Source organism: Ixodes scapularis, unplaced genomic scaffold (genome assembly GCF_016920785.2).
Source record: "Ixodes scapularis isolate PalLabHiFi unplaced genomic scaffold, ASM1692078v2 PGA_scaffold11__112_contigs__length_91849675, whole genome shotgun sequence".
Classification (NCBI taxonomy): Eukaryota; Metazoa; Arthropoda; class Arachnida; order Ixodida; family Ixodidae; genus Ixodes; species Ixodes scapularis.
Window position 1 is genome coordinate 3,458,419 of NW_024609837.1, and position 26,972 is coordinate 3,485,390.

General features: G+C 44.3%; 1 protein-coding gene across 4 annotated transcripts in view; it reads right to left on the reverse strand.

The window, feature by feature from the left end:
- The window catches only part of LOC8029146 (cytosolic carboxypeptidase 1), a 45,425-nt gene extending 18,527 nt beyond the window's left edge, over window positions 1–26,898 (reverse strand). The window contains exons 1-15 of one of the 4 annotated variants that reach the window (XM_040213406.3): window positions 26,741–26,898; window positions 21,802–21,915; window positions 19,250–19,353; window positions 16,792–16,859; window positions 14,984–15,053; window positions 14,124–14,270; window positions 11,276–11,407; window positions 7,842–7,970; window positions 7,243–7,407; window positions 6,098–6,337; window positions 5,413–5,510; window positions 3,867–3,974; window positions 3,683–3,765; window positions 2,627–2,791; window positions 2,043–2,256 (exon numbers count right to left, since the gene is read on the reverse strand). In XM_040213406.3, the coding sequence (XP_040069340.1) occupies window positions 2,043–2,256; window positions 2,627–2,791; window positions 3,683–3,765; window positions 3,867–3,974; window positions 5,413–5,510; window positions 6,098–6,337; window positions 7,243–7,407; window positions 7,842–7,970; window positions 11,276–11,407; window positions 14,124–14,270; window positions 14,984–15,053; window positions 16,792–16,859; window positions 19,250–19,353; window positions 21,802–21,815 (1,737 nt within the window). In that variant the 5' untranslated portion in view covers window positions 21,816–21,915; window positions 26,741–26,898. Of the gene's footprint in view, window positions 1–2,042; window positions 2,257–2,626; window positions 2,792–3,682; window positions 3,766–3,866; window positions 3,978–5,412; window positions 5,511–6,097; window positions 6,338–7,242; window positions 7,408–7,841; window positions 7,971–11,275; window positions 11,408–14,123; window positions 14,271–14,983; window positions 15,054–16,791; window positions 16,860–19,249; window positions 19,354–21,801; window positions 21,916–26,740 lie in introns of those variants that run through there. The other 3 variants (XM_040502035.2, XM_029980275.4, XM_029980274.4) reach the window with 3 other exon arrangements.
- Between the last annotated feature and the right edge of the window lie 74 nt (window positions 26,899–26,972).

Genomic DNA, 26,972 nt, shown 5'->3' on the forward strand with positions numbered 1-26,972 from the left:
CTCAGGGCTATCAGGTTGCACCCAATGCTTTTGCTGACGGGGAGACAGGACAACAAACTGGGCTTTTTAAGGCAGCAGCTTAATAGGTCTAACCAACCCTGGGAGCTGCGTAAGCATGAAACATATAGTGGTCAGTCTGTAACAGCTAACCAATCTTTATAAAAAAACGACAACCGGTGCTGGGGATCGAACCCCAATCGCCGGCGGGGAAGCCAAGTGCACTGCTGACTGAGCTACAGACCCAGCATACAGGAATGGGAGGAGCAGAGATAGGTGGTGTGAGAAAGCATGCGGAGTGGAGTGGGGGAAAGGGCAAGAAAGAGAGAAGCAGAAACAGGTGGTGTAGAAAAAGTGTGCAAAACAAAGTGGAAAGGCTTTGTATCCGTGTGGTGCTGAAGGGAAGCGCACGCAGCATCTGAAAGAAAATTATTCGAGGTAATCTATTTCAATACAAAACCCTGAACTGGGCACCACCTGAACTAAGGGTACCACCCACCCCAGGCACTGAAAGAGTAAGGGTCATTGTACCCTAGGCACCTGTTGAACTAAGTACCCCAGCCACCCTATAAAACTGCCACATTTAAACGCGTTTAACGCAATGGCCAAACGCGCAGCCAATTTTTTACGACAGCTAAAGGTCTGAGCTCATGTTATGCTCGTTCCAGCTCTAACTGTTTGTGCGAAAATAAAGGAATAGTAATAAAAAAGTCGGAAGACACCTAAACACTTCTTATGAGTTGTGAATGCGAAAGCATGAATGTCCAATGGAACGCCGCCGAGTGATCCGCAGAGTTTTGTGGCTCGAGTAGTGTTTTCGAGTTGTGCTGCGGGGTATGTTTTAGTTAGTTTTGTGATGAAATTGCAGTGGGTTAATTTTTCAGAGTTCCTTTGTTCGCATGTTGGCTGTAGGCCTAAAACAATGGGGTGTCCAGATGAGCAGAAGCCCCTCCGACGATGTGGATTCTAGAGGTGGCACCATGTTCGTCGGCGGCGAGACGAGCAAAAGCACTGCCGACGATGTGGATGATGGAGACGACGGCACGTTGGTCGGCAGCGAGACGAGCAAAAGCCTCCGAACGTGCGGCAACGTGTCCGTTTTAATTGGCGCGGGGCCCGTAGTGGCATGCGGTCGCGGCGGTTAGTTTTATCGGCGCGCTGGTAGCACTAGAGTTGCTGTATAGCCTCCCTACGAGAGCCAGAGTTGCGCGTTCATCCCTGTAATGCCGTCTTTCCTGCACGGCATGTTGATCCAGCCCCTCACGTGACTGAATTCGGCGAATAGCGGCGCCGCGCATTCGAGGTGCGCGGCGCACTCCGAAGCAGGGGAACGAACGCTGGGGCGCGGGCAAAGTCTGCTTTCTCGCACAACTTTTGATCCGCGGCTCCTCACGTAATCGGATCTCGGCTAATAGCGGCGCGGCGGCACGTGGAAAACAGACGCGCAACTCTGGCTCCCGTAAGGAGCCTATACAGGAACTCTAGGCAACACAGACGCGCAGCGCCATCTGGTGGCGGTCGTTGAGACTGACGCGCACAGCGGCCAATGGGAGCCTCGTCGCCGCGTGCAACCAATAGGTCCTTTGGGATCACGGAAACTAGGCGCCATTTTCGCGCTTCAAACTGATGACGTTGGCTCGCTCCATGGGACCAGTTAATGCTTTCGCATTAGAACTACAAAGACTGTTGACGTGTCGGAATGCTAAAGCATTCGTATATGTAGCGTATTCCTAAAGTTGCGCGCCGCACTGAGCTCGGCCGTGCGGCCTCTCCGGAGTCTGCCCGGGCGGGCTCTGTGGCCGACCGCTCTGCAGAGCCTGGCCACCCTCTCCCTCTTACCGGCGACCGAGCTGTTGCACTATGGAGAGGGATTCTCTGTGGGGTGGCGTTCCTTGGAACTATGCCGCGCGCCAGCCAAAGGGAGTTTCAAAAGCTGATAACGCCAGTTCGCTCCATGGGACAGTTAATGTTTTCGCATTAATATTATTACTTATTGACATTATTATCACTATTATTATCATCAACCCCACCCAGGAGCCCCTCACCTGAATGGCCTTGCGGAGATTGCCACTCTCGAAGCGTGATTCAAAGCGCAATCGCACGCAAACCCGGCCTAGGGCAGCTCGCGCCTCGTCGTCGTTTCCCAGTGGCCTTTCCGGTGGCAGTTGGTGCGCTACCAGATCGTCGTAGTCGTACGCCACTCGGCTGGTGACGACCTTCATCCCCAGCTGGACCCCCACGTGCTCGAGCAACTTGGCCCTGCAAGCAGAAAGGACACATTGCTTAGTGAGCCGAGTCTTTGAGCAGGAGGTTTGTGATTTCTGCTTTAAGAGCCGTCTCCACAGGACATGATATGTGCTGCACATAACAAAAAAGTTGCATCCGATATTCAAAAATCATGTCCACATCTTCAGCGAGGACACGCGAAAAATGCTGCCGGGTGCGTGCAGCACATTTTCAATGATGTGACGCGACATCGAGGACGTATGGGGTCACGTGACCGTGACATCATGTGCCCAGCTCATCTGCAATACATACTGTTTGTCTCCATCAGACGCGACCAAGGCATGCTTAGATTCACAAAGTGCACAAAGTTTTGTGTACGTGCATAACGCACGGGAGTGCACACCTGGCGTGCATGTTGTTGTCGGGGTTAAGGGGCTCGAGGTCGCCGCGGTGGTTGTGTCCCTTCAGCTCTGGGTACGCCAGCTTCACCAAGGGAATGACCCCCTGGGTGCTCTGCGCCACCCGCCGGTACTGTTCCTCCTGCCAACCTGCGGGTTCCTGGCCGTCCCTGGAAACGATGGATGCTCTGCTCATCAACATCCATAGTGGACCATAGTGAAAACATGAGCTAGTTGGTACGAAATTTTAAAATAGACAAGCAGCAGTAGAAAAAGAGTGGGTCAAGCAGATGAAGTTCATAGGCAAAATGCTGACTTACAAACGTTACATGACCTGTATGTTGGTCAAGCATAATGTGTCACTTTCCTGATGACACCCAGCCCTATAACACATTCCGTGTTAAAAACGCACACACTGATGCGAGAGATGATCGTGACAGCATTGCCAACAGAATACAGGAGATGTCGCAGAAGAGTTTTAATGCAGAATTGTGGTTACGATTACAACCATCACTCGACGGGAATCGAAACACTGACCTCTCGCTACATAACTCGATACCCATCCTCTGCGCTGGCGAAGCAACTTTGATTATCATGGTCATAGCTGGCATATAGGTACTCGTGTGGCCGCAAATTTTCTCAAATAGTGGAAAGTACTCGAAACATGTTGCATATTATGTCTCCCTACTAGTGTCCGTAAGATTGAGCATTAAAATTTCTTTACGACATCTTCTCAATTACCGCGTATAAACACAGTTCAAGTTCGTCCTTATCATCCTTGCCCTTTCCCAGTAGTTCCAATACCCACTCCTCGGTCATTTGTTCATCTCAAGATGCAAAGCAGGCATGTTTGTAAACAAACTCTCAATTGCTCTGTTTGACAAGGAACTATCGTGACACATAAGCATGAACTTGTTTCATGTTTACGTGTCAACACTTGTTTATCTGTTTCAAACATGTTGCGAAGTTTTGTCTTGGCTTTTCCAACAAAACATCTGTAAGCCAGCTCTTTGTGAAGACATAACACCGGTCAGTCTAAAGACAATTTGGCTTCAACTTACAAAGAGTCGTCTGGAGACCAACTGGTCACCGTTCCACTTTCAGCCGATCCTTCTCGAATTTTAGACACCTCAGACAGCACACCCTGCGAGCAAGACACACAACTCTCTGGTCAAACAATGAAGAATGACGTAGGGAAAACTGTTCCCGAGCAACTAAGAAAAATTGAGAACGAAATAGGCTCACCATGCAGCCATTTTGCGGCTGCAGCTCGGGGAAGAACCTCGCATACTCTAAAAGATCCAGGTCAGTTTCATTTCCGGACAGGACAGCGTATGACTGCATGTCGTCTAGCTGCTGGGGAGAGACAAGATCCTTGTAACGGACACCAGTATTTTGCTATAATTCATACCCCAAATGTGCTAGCACTACAAGCTCTAGAGCTGTATTATAAACAAAGATGAAATGATGATATAACCACTTAAGAGAATAGTGTTATAAAGGTTCTGATGTAATGGTGATTTTACAATGTAAAAAGTGACTTTCGACACAATTCAAGATTCCACTCTATAGCAAAACAATTGATAAACTAATCAAGTGTGTAGTACTTTATTTTTTGGCCCCGTCATCATCACAGCATCTGGTACAACACGAGGTGCATGAAATCGGGCTCAACTGTACTCACTCATTTCAGTTTAAATGCATCACTTATAGTTAAGGTTCCGTGTTTTCGAAGAAATCCAAAAAACACTCGCTGGTGAATTTTCCATCGATTCGGATTTATCCGAACAACTTAGAATTTTGAGGTCGTAACGACAAAATAAAAGGCAAAAAAGACGGTGTTTTAGAAATAAACTTTATAAGAACACAAAGTCAGTGGTCCCGAGGAGATGCCACTTCAATTTCCTTTGCAATCCCGAACTATTGACAAAAGGGGTTTGCCTTCACGTCAGAATTCCTTCAGGACAACGGGCCATGGTACCTGGACTATTTATATTGTTTCTGAATTTTTTAGATATAAGAATACACTCAAATAAATCTGAATTTCAAAGAAATGGGAATATAACAAAAATAAACTCCGATAACCCCCTAAGTTTCAGCGAAAAATAAACTCCGAGAAACACCGTCAGCATTTCATGAGAATTGAATTCCGAAAAGACGGAACCTTAACTAACTAGCTCCAATTTCATCACAGGAACAGTAGCATAACAAACTCCATGGAACCTACAAAAAAGTTTGTCCTACGGGTTAGGTCCAGAGCCTAACAAGCAAAACTGAAAATTGCATGACATACACATAGTTTTAGGGAACAAAATGGTGTCTACACCACTTTCTCGTTAATCTGTGGATACCTCAAAAGTTTTTCACGCCACAAAATGGAGTCTCCGTAGGTGCCGTGTGTTTTTTATTCCTCACCTCGAATGGCGGCAAAGTGTTTGCCTTCTCCTTATTTTTCTTGTTGTAATAACTTTACACGCCCCATCCTCAGGATAACTTGAAATCACATCCCTCATCTTAATTTGATTATTATGTGGCTTAGCAACATTCATTTCGTGCAAGGGTGGCAGACTTTAAGTGAACGATCTCCCGGCTTCCGACTTCCCTGTTGAGCACCTGCGCCCACACAGTACGGGCATTCTTCCGGGGCAACACGCTCGCACCTGCAGCTTCTGCGCAGCTCGCGGATGAAGTGAAACTAACTATAGCACTAGACTACTATAATCCTTTGCTTCTTTCCATTCGCGGACCAAGAAAAAGAGAACACTGCATATCCACCTCTAAAGATCCTCACTTCATTCTCAGAATCAGCCTCATGCTCCGACGAAGACGAGGTTGCAGACTGGGAGGACTCCTCCGCGTCCATGGCCATCAGGGACCCTGGGCCGTCTCCTGAACCGCCCACAAGACCGGAACGAGAGAAAAGTTTACCGATCACCGTGGTGCTTGAAATGTTTAGAGTCCCGTTCCACCCATGCGTCTAAGCGGTCCCGAAGGGACAGCAAAGGACGCCGCAAAAGCCGGGGTGTCACGCCATTGTATGTTGCAATCCCAATGGCTGCACGCAGAAGCACAAAAAAAAAAAAAAAAGTCCGAGAGAATGCGAGGGTTGATGTTGTTGCGGCGTCCCGACTCCGGGACGGAGAGTGACCTGCAGCGGGACAGGCATCTGCCATATCCGCCTCCATTGCTGCGCTACCGCCAGGATTGCAGCAGGCAACATTGTGACATGCGTGCAACATCTTCGAGAGAAAGTCGAGAAATACTACAAGGAACGAGGACAAGGAAGAAAACAAACAATGTGCCTTTAGTATTCCTCTCTTGTCCTCGTTCCGCGACGCTTTTAGCATTCCCTCAAAATATCAACTGGCAGCCATCTACCCGTCCTACCGGAAAAGGAGAGATTGCAAACGAGGATGCGGTAAGCGTGCCGGCCGTGGACACGCTCCGAGCACCGCGCCGGAAGCGAGCAGACGTACCGGGCACAGCGTCGTCCCTGGCACGATGCGCACCTGCGCGATTGGCCCATTCCGGAGGGGGCCACGCGATGGGACCGTCGAGGCTGGCCACGGGCAGGCGGAAGGGGGGCAGGCAGCGCTGTATCACGACGCAGGCCAGTGCCACCAGGCGTTCCCAGGGGGCACCCTCTGGCAGGGTACTGCACCAGCGCCACAGCAACGTTGGCGTGCTGCCGTCGCTGAGCCACCTCCGACCGGTCTCTGGAACGTCGTAGGGTCCACTATCGGTAAGGATTCGACCTTGAAGAAGCCGGTAAAAACACTGCGTGCTTCTCGAATACCCCCGAGCTTTGTTCCAGAATTGTGTCATGAGACACCGCGGCGTCGCGCAACATTGGGATATCGTGTGACTGAGATCACGTCGTACCGTGACATAGCATCACTCGCGTCCTCGGCGCACCCGCTGAGGACGCGCTGCCAAAATAGTGACAACGCAATTGGAATGACGACGAAGCTCTTTCGAGCGTCATTGTGGGTGGGGCTTGCGATACTCTTTTGGAGTTTGAAATCAGGCAAAAAATTGTGAAATTTAACCGATTAATATCTTAAAAGCAATTACCTCATCGCAAATTCTATCAACTGGTCTGGCTTCCCAATAGTAATTGCCGTCAATACTGCAATTTCAACGCGACCTCCAAAACCAATAATTAAAAAGTTGATGAACAAATTTCAGTTAATTAGCCAACTTACCGCGTGTATCCCTACATCTAATGCCCACCGAGCCTGAGAAAAAAAGGGCCAAAACAGAACTGGACTAACTCTCTCCCATTTAAAAAAAAAAAAAAATCTGTCCGAATTAAAATCAGACTTTCTGTACATATTAGGAGCCTAAATTAAAACTACTGGCCATTTTGTGCAACCCACCACCCAACTCAACGAACAAAGTCGTATACATTCATCTATTCATCTGCCGTCACCGAAATGTTATTTTCACAAAATATCTCGACGGGATGCATGCTGGCCAAAAACATTCTTAAAACAACACTGCTGCAAAAACATGCGCTTCTAACTTACACATAAGCACAAACAAAACAAACGATAACATAGCCTACGTCGACAAAAGCACCTTGGCTGGCGAGAGAACAACACGTGTGTTTGGCACTCACTGCAGTTGGCAATGTTGAGCAGGCACTGGAGGTTGGCGCGGAGCGTTCGCACCAGCAGCTTTTCCCTGTGGTTGCCGTTTGGTACGGGGCAGCCGGGGCCAGGAGAGAGCAGCAGGAGCAGGGGTTGGGCGTCCCCATGCTGCACCACTTGGAGGACGTTGCGCTCTGAGGGTTCGCCAGACCCGTATTAATTGCACTGTCATGTTCGTATGTATGTCCCCCCACTTTAATGCCTGTTCAGACCGAAGAACATTCCAACCTTAATAAAACTAACAAGCAAAATAGGTGCAGTATGCAAGAGTAACCGGAAATTTCAAATAAGGAGCGAGGGCTTACCATTTCAATTGTGACTTAATTATTGATTAATTTAGTTATTGATGCATGCATTCATCCAGTCTGTGGCACTAATAAATACTCGCCTAGTATTAATTAGTATTGACATTATTTGGTACTGACTCAATTATAACAAACAATTCTTACCGACTAAAATAATTGCTTCCTTGTCCCAATGAGTACTTCATTAACGAGTTATTAAATTAGTTACTGATGCGGACGTTTAATCGCCATTCACGCGCATGTTCGGCTTGTGGGACACTCACTCGAGCGCGTGGCCCATGCGAGGCAGTCGAGGCAGTGTGCCGTCTGCAGGCAGAGGGTTGGGCGCTTGTCCACCAGGCGGAGCAACTCGCCCACCAAACCCTCGTTGCCCAACAGTGTTGCATTCAGCCCTACAGAGCGAACGTGGGAACTGTTATTGCACTATGCTCGGCACCAACTTTTAGTGCCACACTTTCGAGGTTAGGGACATGAACTGTCACTCCACTACACTTGGCAACAACGTTTAAATGGGGTAGCATTTACGAGCGAATCCTATGCACTTTAGTAATGAAACGAATGCGCAGAAGAGCGATAAGGATTTAAATTGAGAAAAAAGATCAAAATTCCAAACGTCCCCCAGGAAAAATCGAACCCATGATCCCAAGACTGTGAGCCTGACGCTCAACCACTGTGCCAAGAGAGAGACAACCTGCACAGCAGTTTCATCAACCTTTATCGTGTTACATTGTTAAGGCTAGGGTAGCTTCCGCAGTGCTTCAATGCTGTCAAATTCAGCCACTTCTGTAAGTGTGTAACTTAGTTTTTCCTTCGCGTGAGAGCATGTGCAAATGAAGGCCACGATGAAGCCAAGTGCTTTAGCACCAGTGCGGGGCTGCAGAAGTGTGGAAACTATGCTAGCCTTGGCAACGTAGCACAAAAAAGTTGACACTAAGTTTAGGCACTACAGCAAAACAAGTGACCCGTGATGTTCTGAACGTCTTTTAAGCGCAGACATATTAATAAAAAATCATTGTCTACCCATAAGTTTAATACAGGGTTATATCGGGTGTAGCATTATTTGAGTCAGTGGTCTTTGACCTGGAAGGATACAGCCAGGACGGCATGCTTTTGCAGTTCCTCAACCTGGGACTGGAGTTCACTAAGAATCACGTTTGTCCTATCGTCCCAGCACAAAGAAGGGCCTTTTGCCACATGATTCAGCTCATTCCAAGCTGGTCAAGAGGGGCATTGTGTCATCATGCCTGCAAGCCGCCCTAAAAAATTCTTGCAATTATACGCTTCAAAGAGAGCTTTGGGTGGCAGGTAGAGCGGACCGGCACTGCGGGTTACCCAGTGTCAGTTTTGCTGTCTATGGCCGAAAAGCTACTTCGAGAGATCAAGATAGAACACCAACAACGCAGGCAGCAACCAAACAAGAGACCACAGGTAATACTTTATTTACATACGCTTTCTCATAATATGATAAAGATGGCGGGGCGGTGTGATGTACCGGTTCTCTTCCCGGCGCTGCACAAAATGTTGCACCTATGCTTCAGGGTTGCTGATAGGAGGGAGAAATTAAACAAATGTACAGCCATACTTGGGTAGTGATTCAATTGCAGTAATTGAATTACTGTAGTTTAATTACTTTCTTGGTAATTTGTAATTGTGATTAATTACCCTTGGCTAAAAGAAATTGTAACTGTAATTTAATTACTTTCTAGCATCAGTAATTACAAACTTTCAAACACAATTACAATTACTTTTGCAAGGCTTTGCAGCAAAATAAATTGTAACTGTAATTTAATTACTTTCTAGCGTCAGTAATTGCAAACTTTCAGGCACAATTACTTTTGCAAAGCTTTGCAGCGCCTCAGCGCTCGCACAAGCGGCCCAGCTCTCGGTGACACACTCGCACAACAAAAAGAGTGTTGCGTTGTTCTGTTGCTTACATTGCAGGCTCAGAGACAAAAAAACAATAGCATAAACATGGCAAAAAAAAAAAAGAAAAAAATTCGAGGAGACTTGTGCACTTTTTACAAGTTATGAATGCGAAAGCATGAATGTCGTTCTTCCGCACCCCTAGTTCGTCTGCGCTGTAATCTTGGAGCCATTTTGCTCAGCCAAGGGGAGAATGCTAATGCTTTCGCATTAATATTGAATGAAAAAAATGTAGCTTCAGCTTTCAGCTGATGTTGGGGATCTGAACTCTGTATGAAGTTATTTTTCTTTTTTTTGCCAGTTTTCTGTGTCTCTCTTTCAGGACTGTCGCATATTTGTTTCCTAGTATTATTTTAGTTTATTCCCTGTTGGTTTTACTCGGATGTTATTTGCATAAGCATTTTTGAGACTGACCTCGCACCTGTGAATATTGTCACCATTGATTCGTAAACCCCGGTTCGATTTTTATACATTTCTGTGCCAGTATAATTTCAACTCGATGTAAATAATTTACAATAGCATGAAAATTTTGTATGCGAATGTGGTTGTATTAGCACGTGCAAATTGTGGTTTTATATTAATACTATTAGAATATTTAGATATCACTAATTGTCGCCTTTGCCTGGCTAAGTCAACCCAATTTTACTTTAGCGATCTGGCACCTCCGAATATATGAACTAATTTATTATTATTTATTTAACATATAAGAACGTAGGACCTCTTGCCCAAGCAGTCAAGTTCTATCCTTAATTTAACAAAAATCACAAAAAGAAAGTTTAATACTTGACGTTTATTTAAGCCTCCTCAAACACTGGGGCAAGGAATGAACAAATGCGCTGCAACTAAACAACTCGTTTAAAGTTATGTGGCCCAAGTCGGGTCGCTTTCATATATAAGTAATTGTAAAATAACTGCACTACTTTTTAAAAGCAATTTGTAATTGTAACGAATCATTTTTCATGCAGTAGTAATTAAACTACTTTTGGAGCAAGGTAATTGTAATTGTAATTAAGTTACATTTTGGAAGTAATTTATCCATGTACGTGTACAGCTAACCACGAAACAAGGTATGTCAGGCGAGAGGTGGGGTGGTGTATCAAATCCCGTGGAGTTGTGGTCGAGCATACATCGGGCAGACTGGCCGTTGTGTCAACGATCGAGCACACAAGCATGCGTTGTGATGAAGATCCACTGTGGGAGCGTACCTACTTTCACATTGTGTGACTTGCATGTGTAAGCCATGATTTGACTGCGTCACGATTCTGGGAAAAGGGGTTGAAAAACCTTCGAGAGAACTGCTCGAAGCATTTGACATAGGAAGGCGCAACATGCGTCAGTCAAGCTTCGGTTTGTTCACATAAAAACGGGGTGGCCTTTCTCAAGCATGTGTCGACACAATAGCAGTGTGGATGGTTAGTTCTATATTTTTCCTTCTATTAAAAAATCTGTTGAAGTTCAGCACTTGTCCCGTCTACTCCTTTCTCGTGTTTGTTGTTTGTGCGCTGTTTCCAGTTGTATCCTTAAATTAAAGAGATGGGAAAAATGCTTTTGACAAAGATGTTGAGCTACGTCCTGGGCCCTTAACCAAGATGGCAACCGTTTACTTTTATCTAGTGGCACCTTGACCCTGTGGTCTTCGATCTTGAAAATATGGAAAATAAAAGGCGAGAAAAATGCTTTTGACCTTTTTGCTTAAAAGGAGTTCACCTTGACCTTTAATCCAAAATGACAGCCGCTGAAGAGTAGCGGTGAAGGACAAGGAAAAGAACTCAGCTGTTTGGCAGAACCTTGGTGAGGAGTAGCAGAGCTGCCAGCCGAACCCTCAGCTTCACCTTGAACCTCTTGAGCTCTTCGAGCGGAACCTTGAGAGCCCCCAGAAGACGAGCCTTCAGGGGAAACTTGGCGTCTGCAACAGAGATCCTATCCCTTTCACTTACAGCAAAGGCTCATTAATTCAAACTCGGATAATGCGGTGTTCTGATAAGGACCTAGAATATTTAAAAAAATTAAAATTATACATAGGGACAGTGTACAGGACTCCAATCATCTACTTGGTGCCTTCACCATTCTCTTGGTTTGTCAAGTGCTCAGAAAATGATCACTAACAAAAACCAAGCACTGTTTGTGTCAAGCCTTGAATATGAGTGTTTTCGGTAACAATTTGAGTTAGGTTATAATGAAAACATAGTTCTGAAAAAATGTCAGCACCATGAGATCATTTTTGGGGTTTAGAAAAGGACCAATCATCTAGCGGTAAATCAAAGTCGCCTGCTATTATGATCTTGCTACTCATGTTAAGATTCTTACGCATATAACTGTACATATTACGAAAGAACTCTGGGGCTGTGTTTAGAAACCTGTAGGCAACAGCATTGAAGCAGCAACTGTTCTTATAGCCGATTTTACACTATAAGCATTCAATTCCCTGGGAATCGGGCAGCAATGTACATGAAATCCCGTTTCCAGCAAGAATCGCAACTCCGCCGCCACGTGATCCCCTATCCGCGCAGGACTGTGTAGTTGAGAGGCGTGATTTTGCTGTCTTGTATATTGTTTGACAGCCACGTTTCAGAGATTACAACAATATCAGGTTTGGTATTCAGAATAGCAGTTTCGAGTTTATCAGCTTTACCAGAATACTCCTCGCGTTTAAGTTGAGTAGGCGAAATTCTTAATCATAACTGACATGGCTAGGCTTTAGTCATGGACTTGAAGCCTGTGCAACACAAGGGGAGGCACTCACTTGATCGAATGACGTTTTAGCGAACACCCACGTTTCACCGAATAACACTTCAGCGAATAGTCGGACGCCTCGAAGCGGCATTTTCGGGTGGGCCAAATGGGTTCACATTTTTGTAATGGGACGCCGCAGACTGTCACCGCGAGGCATAAGCGCAGCGCGGGGGATGGGTTAACGCACGCCCCCGTTATTTGCTAAAACGTCGATTCGCTCAAACGTCGCTGTTCGCTAAAACGTCATTCGCTCGTGTGATATGAACCCGTCGTATATCAAAGTGACCTTTTTACCGGCAAGCTTATTCAATTTCGAGCTTTGGAGCAATTTTTTTCTGATTCCCTGAACTCGTTTCGAGTAGTCCTCACTGATAGATAGGTTGTTCTTTGTTTCGTTCTGCGCCGCTTCGAGTTTGGATGGCTGGGGACACCGGTTTGAAAGTCAACCTACAGAGACTAAACAGAAAGAGGATACGTGGAACAAGACCTCCGTATGGACAAAAACGCTGGGAACCGGGTTCGAAATTCAACATACAGAGACTAAACAGAAAGAGGAGACATGCGTGGAACAAGACCTCCGCATGGACAAAAACGCAAGCCGCCCTAACCCTGGTGGACGCAATTGGATCAAGTTCGTGTTCGACAGCTTCGCCCATGCCTAGAGAAAAAGAAAAAAAAACACTTAAAAAAGCTTTCACGGCTAACCAATTTTTGCATATGAGGCAGCTTTCCCTAGCCGTGTCTCTCCTTTAGTATGAAATGCAAACCAAAGGCATTCCACCCAACTAAAGCTTCAGCTTTGTTACTTATGCATACCCACATTTCGAGGTCTAGTTTCCCAGCTTTATCTTTTTCAGCACATCCTCCGGCCTGGAAGGCTTTTTGATTCGCTTGCGCTCAACGATTTTCATGGACTTGGTACTATTTTCTCTGGAATGAACTAGACTGCAAGCTAAAGCTATTTTTATTATGATATTTTTGGCATATAGAACTGGCATTTCATTATTAGACATTCTTATAGCCTCTATTATATGTCTTCTGTTCACTTTAATTTTTTTACAAGATTATACAGTGCTAAAGAAATAAAAATAGCTTTAGCTTGTATGGCACTTCTTCAGAAAGCAATCAATACCTTTTTTTCATTGAAATTAGGATAAAACGGATTTTTAAAACTTATCCTAAAATTAACTAATTAATATTTTATTTTGTTGATAACTTTTGACAAACAACTGATATCTGAAGTATGTTTGCAGTTTTGAAATCAGCATAGTAAACTGCATGCCTGAGCAAAAAATCACAGAGATAGACCAATAAACAAAAGATATTTTTTGAGAACCCACTTCCTCCCAATAGATTTATCAATTCGTTGATTGGCTCATCAAGTGATTGGTCACGATGGTAACGTAACATGTAATAAGATGCAGTTTTTGCAGCGCTCAGTGAGTGAAAAAAGTTAGCTTCCATTTTCTGGAGAAGACTCAGGCTTCAGAAAGCACTTCTGGGGTAGAAGAAAGGTAAGGTAAAGTCGTATTTAACCCCAAAAACGAAGTGGCCTGGCCGTATATGGGTATCTGTTTCCCTTCCCTGTAACAGGTACAAAACATTTACGGTTCAAAATCTAGCAAAAGTGCAAACGTTACATTGTCTCATGATGTCACAATTTATCCCCCGAATTCATCGAGGAAAATATGACATCACTTGACACAATGTCACATGACACTCTGACATCACATGGCCATGATGTCACAAGATTATGTAATGTCACGTCACATGATGATTTCCTTGACAAGTTTCGAGAAGAAAACCTTTGTGCGACATTACGGTGTCACGTGCGACACTGTGGTTCCCCGCTAAACTTAGCAGGCCATGACCGTCCCAAAAGTCCTCACCCCTGGAGGCCAGCTTGGAGAGCAGAGTGTACAGGGTGACCAGGAAGGTGGGCTCGGTGAGACCCATCTCCCGGTGATGGGCAAGCAGGGTGAGCAGCACCTGGCTGCCATTGCACTGCACCAGTGCCCGGCAGCGCGCTTTGCCCACTTCAGGGAACCAAAAGAAAAGAGAGGGCACAGTGAGCAAGGATCATGCCGCAACACTGTCCCTGTACGCTGCAAGAGATGGTACTACAACACTGTCTTTGTAAGCAGGAAAGAAGGACACTGCAACAAAGCTTGTACCCCAAGGAATGATTTTGCAACATCATCCCTGCCTGCTGCAAAGGATGATACTTCAACATTATGCTGATGCTTTGCCCACTTTAAAGGGCTGCGGTAAGAAAGTGCAATAAGGTACAGTGGGCAAAGATCCTGCTCTAACATTGTCTATATACTATGCTGCAAAGGACGATACTGACACATCGTCTTTGTTAGCTGGAAATAATGACACTGCGATGAAGCTTGAACTACGACGTATGGTTTTGCAACATCGTCCTTTTCTACTTCAAAAGACGAAACTTCAACATTATACTTATGCTTTGCCTAATTCAAAGGACTAATGACGCTGCAACATCGTCCCTGCACTATGCTCCGAGGGACGGTACTCTAACGGTTCCATTGTTAGCTGGAAAGAATGATAATGTAACAAAGCTCTTTCCTCAGGGAAGTGCACACGTCCAAATTTTTTTACACAAGATACACCAGTTTCGGCCACCTCTGTACAAAGTCTTAGCACAATCTGTTAGAAAACTGATTTATGAGCTAGGTCCCTTCAAAAGATCAAAATCCATTTGACTCATACAGTAGGTGTAACTCACCTTCTTTTTCACTAACCAGCTCCTTTAGCACGAGAACAATGTCACGAACCACAGCAGGACTCTGGGGATGCTTCAAGACAGCAAAGGCAGACAAGACAATTTAATCACTATGACCATGAGTCGAACAAGCAAACAGCAGGGCTCAACACTAATTAAGATGTCCCCAATGGAATTGATTCATTCATCGGTTAATCTGTCTGTTTTGAGACATCCCGTACGTTACTATTCCCTCCTTGATGTGTCATGCCTAGCTGACAACAGCAGACACTTTTTGTTTTGGAAAACAATTCATCACCCCCTTTGTGTCCACGGCAAGCTGCCTTTGCCATTGTGCACCACAGCACCGCAAAGAAGCAGCAAGGTAGGAGAAGCCCGTAGATGCCGCAAATATATGAAAACGACCCCTTCCAAAATGAGGGAAGTGGAGAGGTCACCATTAGGGCACCTTCATGCATGCGTTGCTTAGGGCAATGACATCTAACTATTTTGCTTACGACGCTTGGTTGCAATTTCTGGCAGTGAATGGCGGTGGAGGAGAGGCCTACGAAAGACATGAGGGCCCCGGGTGCTGGATGGCCTAGCTAAGTCTCTGCTGGGAGCGTTATAGATGTTAAGGTGATATATAAAGTTGATATATAAGGTTCAAGCTCCGGTGGCCCTCGAACCTGAGTTGGTTAGGTGGCAATCCTGAGCTATTAGCACAGCTGCTCTGAAAAGAATTTGATTTGAATGCTAACATTCTGGTGAGAGCAGCAGGGTTTAGATGGAAATATTAAAATAATAAACAAAAATTAAATAAATACAAATAAAATTGGAATAAAGAAATAACACAATAAAAGGTATGATAGCAAAACATATAAACTGTCGCTCTTTCCCAAGCCATGCAAGCGTGCCTTGCATGGCTAGTCAGTGGCGTGTCTGCCCCGCAACCGAAGGGTCGGGGGTTTGAATACCGCCTAAAATTGTTTAAACTTTTCTTTAAGGCAAATGAATTACTTTACGAAGTGAAATCATTCGAGACATGCAGCAACCTTTAATTCGCATTACATGTCACGTTTTAATCCCTTTCATTCCACGCGTAATGTCACATTTCACGCGAGCATTGTTGGTTGTTTGAAATTCCCGCCCAAGGTCATGTAGCCGCGACGTCATGACCCTACCTACCCATAAGGATTTTACTGTCCCACCAGCACCGTCGCCGGCTTTTCTGCGACACGAGGTCCTAAACGCTTGCCTTAAAAGAATTAACAGTGTGAACGTGCCTTTTAAACAAGCTGGCTTTGCCACTGCGCACCGAAGCACTGCAGCGAAGCAGTTAGGCAAGAGAAGCCCACAGACAGCACAAACATACAAAGCCAATGCCTTCCAGAATGAGGACAGTTGTGGCATAAATGGGGAACAGAGCTGGTTGAGTCAGGTTTACTGCCCACCTTACAACTTTATTTACACAAACCATATAAAAAAATTTAAAAAAGAATATATATATATGTTTGCACAAAATTGTCACCTTTAACATATTCCCTTCACTTTGCCAACTTCACTGATTATTGTAAAATACCAACACAGCTATATTTTGCTTCACACTAAGTGTTATTATAGCAGAAGCCACAAGAGCAAGCTCTGGGCTTTCAGCATCCCTGCTGAGCAGATGTGCTCGTGCAGTGCAAGCATCGTTCAGGGCTCAGCGTTTGTTGCTTTGGCTTTGCTTGCACATAAAGTGAAATCAGGAATAAAGCATAAATTTTAGTGTATCCATCATTCTAGTTCCATGAGCCTGCAACACTGCACACATACAAGCGGAGGCTTACCTGCAACAATGCCAGAAGCACAGGAAGGCAGTCCTCTACCTGTGAAAGGGTCAACTTCTTCCTCTTGTCTAAGCAAAAAAAAATAGAAGAATAAAAAAACTTCAGTTAGCACACTACTGATTCAATAACTTGTTGCATAAGCATCTTACTCTCATAAGAGTTTTCTTTATGGTGAGTGACATTTTTTACAGCATGAAAGTGTAATAACTGGTAGCTTTTTGCACTTTTACGACAACACTTTCGAGTTGAGATAAGCCCATATCAAGCTAAGTATGCTTCCAACTCATTTAGCACTGTTAGAGACATGCATCCAGTTAAGCGTGTCACAGCTAGTGAAACCATGCTGGCCTCAATGCCACTTCTGAATTCATTCTTATTCGCCCATGAGCTGACAGTGCATGAAAGGCTACATGGTCCTTGAATCAGTCAAACGTCTGTCTTTCGTCACGTGATCACGCTCCCACCCACACTCGCATGCAGAGAGCAAGGTCAGGTGACGAAAAGGAGACATCTGATTGGTTCAGCAAGCACATAGCTCCCACTGTACAGTCAGCCTAGGGGTGGTGTAGTATGTAGCTTGCAACTGTTTACACAGCATTCAATAATGTACCCAATCACTGATGGTATTTAGTTACGTTATCGCATTATGCAAGGTAGATCCCAGTCAGGTTAATTCTGTTGAGTATAGTCGTGGTTTAGGTCTAATAGAACTGTCGTGTACGTTATGACTGTGAACTAAATGCAAGCATATAGCCTGTTGCAGATTAAGAATAGCAGGTCCAAGCTCCTTCCATGCCATCCACTCTTTTCAATTTAGCAGAAAAAATGCTGTAGAGGAGGGAATTGCCAATCACAGTGAGCAGAAATTTTTGTGGGAACGGCTCGTCCTGCTACTCTTAACCTACGACAGGTAATCCTGAATTGACCATAGCATACATAGAGTTTTCTTAGGCAATTAGTAATGTCCAGCTGTCACACACAATCAGGTTAGGAAAGGTTAGGTTTGATGCAATTAAATTATGTTATATTCGGGCACGGACAACAAGCTCAGCGAATTGCTCAAGAAATTTAAGACAGAGTAGCTTAGAAAAGTCAAGTCCCAGCCTCAACGGTTAGCACACTACTCAAAACAAAGCCGTTTGGGGGAAGTCACATTCCGATTTCATGCTAGCCCACCGGAGCCCATCTCGACAGCTTCCACAGGAACGAGAGCTTCCGCCTCCATTTAGTCCGCAACACACACCGAAAGAGACCAAGGTCTGCAGGTGCACGTATATCAAAATCCGGGAAAACAACAAACCCTCCTCTTTTCGTCATCTCTTAAGCCAAGGATCCCTGGGCGCAATTCGCTGGAAGCCCCCTGTTACGAAATGGCTCTCCTTTAGATAAGACGGTGGGGCAGAAACCGTGAGCCCTGGCACTGACATTGAAACACCCCCCCCCCCCCCCCCCCCCAAGCTTCCTCCTTCGAATCCAACTGTGAGGGGCTGCGAGACTATTCTGGGAATGGCTCCCGTACGGAGATGCGGTCACGGCGGGATACGCTTGTCATTCTTGGCATCTTGTCGGCTTGTTTAATATGAGAACCCACCCTGTGTTTTGGGGTCAACGAGAAATGAGGCAAAGCTGACTGGGACACTGCAGTGTGACCTACTTAAAGGGTATGCTAGCTGTGTTGTCAATGCTGCTATGAAAGGCGATTTTGAGGGTAAGTGCAAGTTCTCACCTATGGTGTCTAAGATGACCGTCACATCTGAATTTCAAGAACAAAGTTTTTGGGATAGTAATATGTTGTGCAGATCGAACTAAGTTTTGTAGATTGAACTAAGTTTCGTGGATCAAAAGTTTTGCATATTTAAATAAATTATGTGGATCGAATTTTTCCAGAATTAATGAAGTTTTGTGGATCAAATATAGGTTTGTGGATCAAAGTATATAAGTTTTGGAGATAGAACTAAGTTTTGCAGGTCAAACGTAAGTTTTGCAGATATGAGTTCTGTGGATCCAAGTTTTGCAGATTGAATGTTTCAGGCTGAACATAGGTTTTGTGGGTCAAACTTATTTTCGTGGATCAAACAAGACATAACTATAGTTTTGCAGATAAAACAAAGTTTTGCAAGATAAAATTCAATGTGTCAGGGACACTTTCGAAACTGCACCTTTGATTTCTTGGCCATTCAAAACTATTTTCACCGACTGCAATTTGTAATTTTTCAACTTCGAGCCATGCGAGTTTTTTCTCGTTATTTGTACCAAAATAGCGTTCCACCTAAGGCCACAGCTTTCAGGTAAATCACAATATCCGAGCAAATGAAGCCAGTTTCTCCTATTTCTTATGATAAGCACAGGTTTAATCCATTGGGTCCACATTTTATTTTCACTGGTTCTCAATTTGGTTCATTCTGTTTGTATTATGTTAAAAAAAAAATACCTCCACTGGCTGTTGTCTGGTCCTCACCTTTGTTCTTGAGCAGTGCCAGAGAGGAGGTGCCTGCCAGGGAGGAGGGGCCATGCACAAAGCATTGCACCTGCCCTTGATGCCCCCTCTCCACCAGCTCCCCCCTGCAGCCCGCACAGCGCCATGCAACACCACAGCACTCGTTGCAACATGCCATCTACACACGCATAGAACTATACATGGCTTGCACCGACGTCACAGCAGCAGCCATTGTGGAGGCCTTGTGGCTGAGTGCAGACCCTCTGCAGCATACGTTTTGCACCACTAAACTTGTTTTTCTAAACAAGAACAATTGGCAATGACCACCAGCACGGTGTGATGGCGCCACGTGCAAGCCATGTATACAGTCGGGCACACACAGATGATATCGAGCAACTGTCATTCGTGTTAGTGAACAAAGTACTGTTTATGGCATGTCACCAGACAATGTTTTTATGGCAAATAATGGTTTGCATGAGCAAAGAATGATAGCCAAGTGTAATGGCAAAGAGGATGCAGGTGGGAAATTTCCTAAATACTTAAAAAGCTCTGCATTGAAATTGTTCCTGAATTCTTTCATTTAGCTTATAGTTTTCTAGTTACCACTTGCTAAAACATGATTTGCTAGCATATAATGGTCCTAAGGAAGCTCACTTCGAAAGACTTTGGTGGTATAAATACAAACGGAGTTCTTCAACATATAAGCTGTACTGTTTCAGTGTTAATTGGTACTTAGTCAAGCAGCTGATATTCGACTTGGCTATCCACAGAACACTGTTAAGAATCCTCACTAAATAGAAAAAAAAAATATTTCCCAGCTGGCTCGCTTATTCTCCCATTGCTAGAAGCCCTCAATGATATTACTCAAATTTGCCTAAATTATTTTGACACCCAAAACATGAACATGGTGTCTTACCTATGCAAATGCTTGAACATTGTAGTGAAATTTCAGGAACATCAGCGATATTAAAAAAAGGGTTAATTGAAGAAAAACTATACCGTAAAATACCAGGGGAACACCCATTCCACATTCACTGAAAACTGGGTTGATCTAAACATGGGCATTTGTCCAGTCAAATGAGGCACTTATTAGCAGAATTCCTAAGTTTAGAACACGTTAATGGGGGGCACTTGAACAAAGTGGGCCGTTCTGCGGGATTTTACGATAGCTCATGCTATGCCATGCTTGTTTAGACGCTATGTAGTGTTAGATCATGCTACAGTTCTTTTTAGCCTGTCATGCCGTGGTATCTAGCATATGTCACAAACAAAAAAACAGAGCATGAATTTGAATAATTGCATACGTTAGTGTCCTTATCATAATTGGGTATGCAAAAGTATAGTTTGATGATATGTGATAACAAAAACTTATTTCTTTAATTATCAAGTACTATAGTTTTTCTTTACTTATGGCTCAAATGGAAATTCGAAGAATATGGCACATACCACATGCAACAATCAGTCACTGAATTGCAATAAATATAGTTGTTCAAGTTTTTTCGTGTTTTAATAAAGATAAACATAAAAATACCGTCCTCATTATGTTTGAAGAGACCCATTCAAACACCCGCTCTCCACAAAGCACAAAAAAAGAACACTTCACTTCAGCAAGACCGGTATACGGCCCTTTTTTACCGTCATTCCAAAGCAAACATATTGTGTGGAAACCATCCCCCAAAAAGAGAGAGGCTTGACGTACCTTATCTAGATCAGTTTTAACCGTGCAAAGGTTGTATGACGAGTAGATGCCAATTAACTAGCGATATGTGCCTGTTAAGTCACAACATGATACACTAAAATACAGAAGTATGCAGCCCACCGGAAGTCAGCTAACACGTCTTTCGTCACACACCGTACCCACTCAATATAACATCTCAACAGTTGTGTGCAGCATCTAAAAGGCACTGATGCAAAAAAGTGGTTTTTGAACACATGCTTTCGTTGCATAAATGCTTGTGCAAACGAAGACTTTTCTGCAGATACCATATTTTCCTGTCTAAACCATTAACTAACACTCCCCTATAAAAGGCCATTGTCGCGAAAAGCTGGTACATAAGTTGCATCTTTATTTAAAGCCGCACCACATAGTTACGGAGCACTGCGAAGGGTGGCGCACAGAGTTGCTGCAGCGGCAGACTTATGCCACCACGCTTCGAACCGTGTTCAGACTGCCAGTTTCAGACTTTTCATCATTGCTGTAAATGTCAATACAGCCTACATGTTGCACAGTTGAGACTCATACTTACAAAGAAAAAATTCATATATATATATATATATATATATATATATATATATATATATATATAATATATATATATATTTATTTGTAAGTCCCACCAAAGGAAATTTGGCGAAAAAAAACGCAACTTATACACCGGAAAATATGGTACATATTCTCGCACATGTGGCTTCAGTATACGGCAAAGCAGCTAGAGGAAAGAGTGTTTTACTATAGAGTGCGGGTTACCTCGATAGAGTCACAAAATATACGCAGTGGCAAACACTGTGATTGGACATCACGGTGCTCCCTCTGGTGGCCAGAGAAGGCATGACAGCAAATGGCTAATACACACGCGCGTGCGGCCATGTTGGGCTCTGCGTTGATGCTGCGGTGCGTCGCTGAGGGAAGTGGAGTGGCTGGCTGCCAGTGCCCGCTGACCTAGGCATCCGTGCCTAGGGAATGTCACCTGGCCAGACGCAAAGGCGAGATATTACATGCTGATTCGTATCACTGGTTTCGTCAAAGGATGTTGTCAAGACAAACTGCCTTGAATACGCACGGCAGTGTTGTGTTGACTATGACACGCTTGAATACCCAATATATAGGGTGACTCAGATAACCAGGCTCTATTTAATATAGGCCGTAAAACGTGGCGCCTACACATAGCAATTTAAACCATTCATCAAAGGTGTACTTCACAGGTTGGTTTTTTCTCGTAAAATTAGAAAGCGTAGCTCCCTTTCTGTAAAAAAATAAGGCCAAGAAACTCGCCAGAGTCAACGGCGGACGGCGACGCCAGGTCGGGTGGTTAGACAAGTTTCGAGCACGTATTGATAGATGGCGCTACCTCCTTATCGAGAGTGCTAGCGACCACCGTGGTTTATTAAAATGAACATAATCTTTTTTGTGATGTACCATTGGTTTAAAAATAAATGCAAATAATAAAAGCAAAACTTCAAATAAAAAATATTGAAAAAAAAAGTGGTTGCATAACGACGAAGCTTCTGCTGCCAACAGATTTCGTCTGCATGTCATCTGCTTTCCTTTGCTAGTTGGCTACGCCTTCTGACACTGCTCCCGACGCCATCTATCAATATGTGTGCCGAACACGCCCCGCAACTCCACTCGGTCGTCTGCATCGTCGTCCGCCGTTGACCCTGGCAAGTTTTTCGGCCCTCTTTTTTACACAAAGGGAGCTACGCTTTGTTATTTTACAAGTAAAAAAACGACCTGTGAAATACACCTTTAACGAAAGGTTTAGATTGCTTCGTGCAGGCATAGATTTTTATGGGCCATTTTAGATCGAGCCTGGTTTCAAGGCGAAGACCTTATATGTCCCTTTACGGGAAAATGTGTCGGCGTTGTGCCCGGAAGATGCCCATAAAAATATATCATCAAGCACGCGCCACTCAAGGTCAAAGTGGATGCGCCTCAAAAATAAAACACGAAAAAGGCACAGCAACGCAGATGCTTCGTCACATAAGTCGTGAATCCGGCGGGGCCGTGCCTGCGCAGTGGGGAAGCGTGAACAGACTGGTTGGGAGATGCATATCAAAAAATTAATTTTAAGCGAAAAAGAATATTTCTTACATTTCCCATTTTTTTAGACCACCTGAGACTGGGTGGAAGAAACAAGACGACGACGACGTTTTTAAGACGTCATCGTGTTTCTTCCACCCAGTCTCAGGTGGTCTAAAAAAAAGAATGGTAAACCTACACCGCTTGCCTGCGCCTTAACTGTTTTTTCATTTCTTACATTATTATTGACGGTGTAAGATTTGTTTTAAATTCTGCGCGCAAAGTCCACGACGTCACAGAATGGCCATAAACTCTCTCCACCTCAATGAGATGGCCAAGCCAATCCACTCTCCTCCAGGTACCCAAAATGCCGAGAGAGAAAACAAGTGGAGAGGAGGTGACTATCAACTAAATCGCGTCTTTTGTTATCAATATTGCTCTAAAAAAAGCTTTTTTTTTTCTCGTAAAATTTATTTCTTGGCACATGTCTCCCAACCAGACTGCTAAGAAAAAAACATTTTTTTTTTCTTTTCAGTGGCTTTTTAAAGGAATTGACGCAGGAAAAGAACTTAGCTTAGAACTATTCTTCACAGCTAAGACGCACAAGGTAGACTTCCCTTTACATGTTATTGTTTCGAAGGCCGTCACTTGGCAGAAGACCACTGCATTGTTCCTACAAAGAAGTCTTAATCTGTTAAATGTTGACGATCCTTTTCTTGTGAGGCAGGGTTCAGAAGAAATCATTCTTTCTTAAAGATAACCAGCAGACTGGTATATGGCCTGTTCGTTTGACATTAAGGATTTACATCCTTGCCTCACAGTGAACTGCTTGTCTGCATTAGTGACTGCATTGTGCAGGCTTGGTGTTGTGGCCTTTTAAAATACTGCGGGCCTATCAGCTGAAGGCTTTCTCTTTGATTTGTACGTAAAGTCGACATTTGCAGCTTGGGAGGGAAATATCTATTCGCAACGGAAAGTGGTTCGCATTGGATCATCTCCCACACTTAGCGACTTGTTTTTGGCAAGCCTTGACCACCTTATCCTAGAACACCTAGAGGATACCAAAGTTGCAAGTCCTGTTCAAAACTGAGTTGTCTTTTTTCATGCGTTGATGACTGAAGTTTTCAGAGTTTTTAGCAACTGCCTTTCGCCACTTGCTCTAACTCATGAAATCCCTGGAGCTGGTTGTATCTGATTTTGAGATTTCATGTTAACTATGTGTCTGAGCCATATATGTTGGACTTACGAACCATGTGCCGGCAAGTCACTGCTGCCCTTTGAGTCAGCACACTCAAAAATTGTAAAGCGGGCGATTGCGAAGACTTGTTGTACACACGCTCTGCGGAAGCCATGCTTTCACAAAATTTAACTTAGCTTCAATAAGCGAACAAATACCGCACTGTCGCTGGATTCCCTTCCCAGTCTCTGCTCAAAGAAAAATAGGTTGGGCCTATGACGTGCAAAGAAACTTCCAAAAAAGCATGGGAAAAGGGAAAGTTTGTTGTCATTCCGTATATTCACGGTTTAGCCCACAACCCCAAAACAATAGCAGGCAGATGTGATGTGTATATGTTGTTCTCCACTCCTGACAAAACGTCAAGGTTGTGCAGAGCCATCAACCTTTCTGCTACAGGGTTGCTAGCACTTGCAAGATGAAGCATTGTGATCATTTCGTCACCTGCGCTGAGAGGGTTGTTTATTCACTCCCTTTGTCAAGCAGCAAGCGTTATCTGGATCAAACAGGCTGGCAAAGAAAACATGCCTACAATGTGCCCTCGGTGATATCTGGTCACCTTGGAATTCATTGGCATGACTGCCCTTGGGTGACTGCTGTTGGTTGCCCGAGTTTCAAAGATGTGAGGTTATAAAACGTCACTGTGAACAGCCGACACGTGAAATTCTTGAGGCCTTAGAAATAGCAAGATTAAGTGATGCCTGGGTCAACCGTCCTTCAGTTACCCCCTCAAGAAAGGAGATTCCTTTCCTTCTACCACGACTTGCTTGCGTTTTAAGCATAATGTTTTATGGCTTTTTGTAGTGTTTTTTTTTAAGGCTGATTCCCTCTTCCTTCTTTTCTCTTTTAATTTGTGCCTGCGCTGATATATGTGGCACTGTTTCTATCAATAAAAATTAGTTGCGGGTCACCGCTGTCGGTGTCTGTTTTCATTTGGTCCCTTGTCTTCTGCACTGTTTTCATTTTCAAACCTTTATGTCCATTGTGAAGTATATCCTTTGCTCCTAGCTCTTTCCTCTCCATTCAAACCAGTGCACAAAAAAAAAAAAGAAACTTTTTTTAAAACTTTGTTTTGACAGAAACAGCTGAAGTGGTAATGCTTTGAATTGCAAATGTATGTAAGCTGTAATGTCAAGATAATGTTCCCTACATCCAGATATGCCCTAAATATTCTCAGAAACAAAATCATTACATTTTTTGTAATGCAGGCATTTTCTGGTAAGGATCAAAGCCAATTGCTGCCCCTGTCTCTTGACAGCTACAAGCAATTGTGTGTGTGCTTTTCTTTCTGGCTCTATTTTTATATACATAATCTCGAAATTATTCCCAACATTCTTTATGCGCTGCATTTATGGCTATGGAGACATGATGTACTATGTACCCATAATTGTTGAAATTGTTGCTCTTTGTCTGATGGTTATTTAGCTTAATTTTATCTGTAACATTTTTTATGCTCGAAGTAATTATAAGTAATTGTAATAATTTATTTTTCTGAAATTATTAGATGAAATAAATTTGGTGAAAAATAGTTTACTATTAAACGTTAATCAGCAAAGGAAAGTAATTGTGTATACAGCGTTTATTTATTTTGCACCAACTAGTCCAACACACGCAGAACAAAACGAAAATTCGCTCTTTCGTTTCGAACAAGAGAACTCGTCAGCGCGCGGTCTATGCCGCACTTTGCAAGCAGCGCTTTCTGAAAACGCAAGTAGTACCTCCCTGCCCACACCCCGTCGCGCAAGCAGGGAAACGACGAATATAACACCGCTTCGGCGGTGTATCTAAACACACAGCTGACGACGAAGCAGTCACGGTCGTTCCTTTTCGGTCTACGTTTCTTTCATGGGGCTGCGCGCACCGTTCAGTAAAAGACCCGAGACATGCAAGCTAAGGTCTCGAAGCGATGACGTTAACTCATCTGAGTATGCGAAAGAACGCGTCACCTTTCTAGCTTATTTTGAAATTGGCACGGGTCTGGGTCCCGTTCTCCTAACCGACTAGCTCCGCTGTTTCACCTAACATTGAAGAGGCCGGTCTATGCACGTACAGATCGCAAACGCAAACTGATTCTTCAAATGTGTCTCACCAAAAAAAAAAAAAAAACAAAAAAAAACACGTTTTATTCTTTGTTAGTACACAAAGAATTCAGATTTGACGACATATTCGCCTATCCGTAGAGAACGCACCTGCTGATCGCTTTTGTTGATCCCACGACACGATGATCATGCAAGCGCCGATTGTTTACGGTTCTAAACCCGGGTATCGCTATCGCCCGCTCTGTATTCTTTTAAGATTACTGCTGCCATTAATATCGGTTCGGTGTAACGACAACAAGACGCGTTACATGCGCTCTGTCATCGGGCGTATCTGGTTTGTGTTTACATATGACCGAAAACGAAATCAAGACGACGCTACTCGCCCCGAAGAGTCACTGCTGTTCTCTGATGCGCGAAGATGAGGCGCGATCGTTTGTGCGCGTTGTATTTCAGGAAATTTGACATTTATGAAGATATGAGGATGTCGTTTGGACTCTTACCGTGCGCGTTGACTCCGCTGGCCGTCGGTATCCAGCTTCGTTTGTTTAGTTTTTGTTTTTCTCTGTTTTAGGAGCCGATGGAACGTACGCCCGCTTGACTGGTTTGACACAGGTTTGACCTGCCCAAGCGGCAAACCCTGGCAAGCCCCCAAGCGTTCCTGGCGAGCCAACCAGCCAACGCCGGTCCGCCCCCGCCCCCTCTATGGGAACAAGGGAACAACAGAGATCTTTA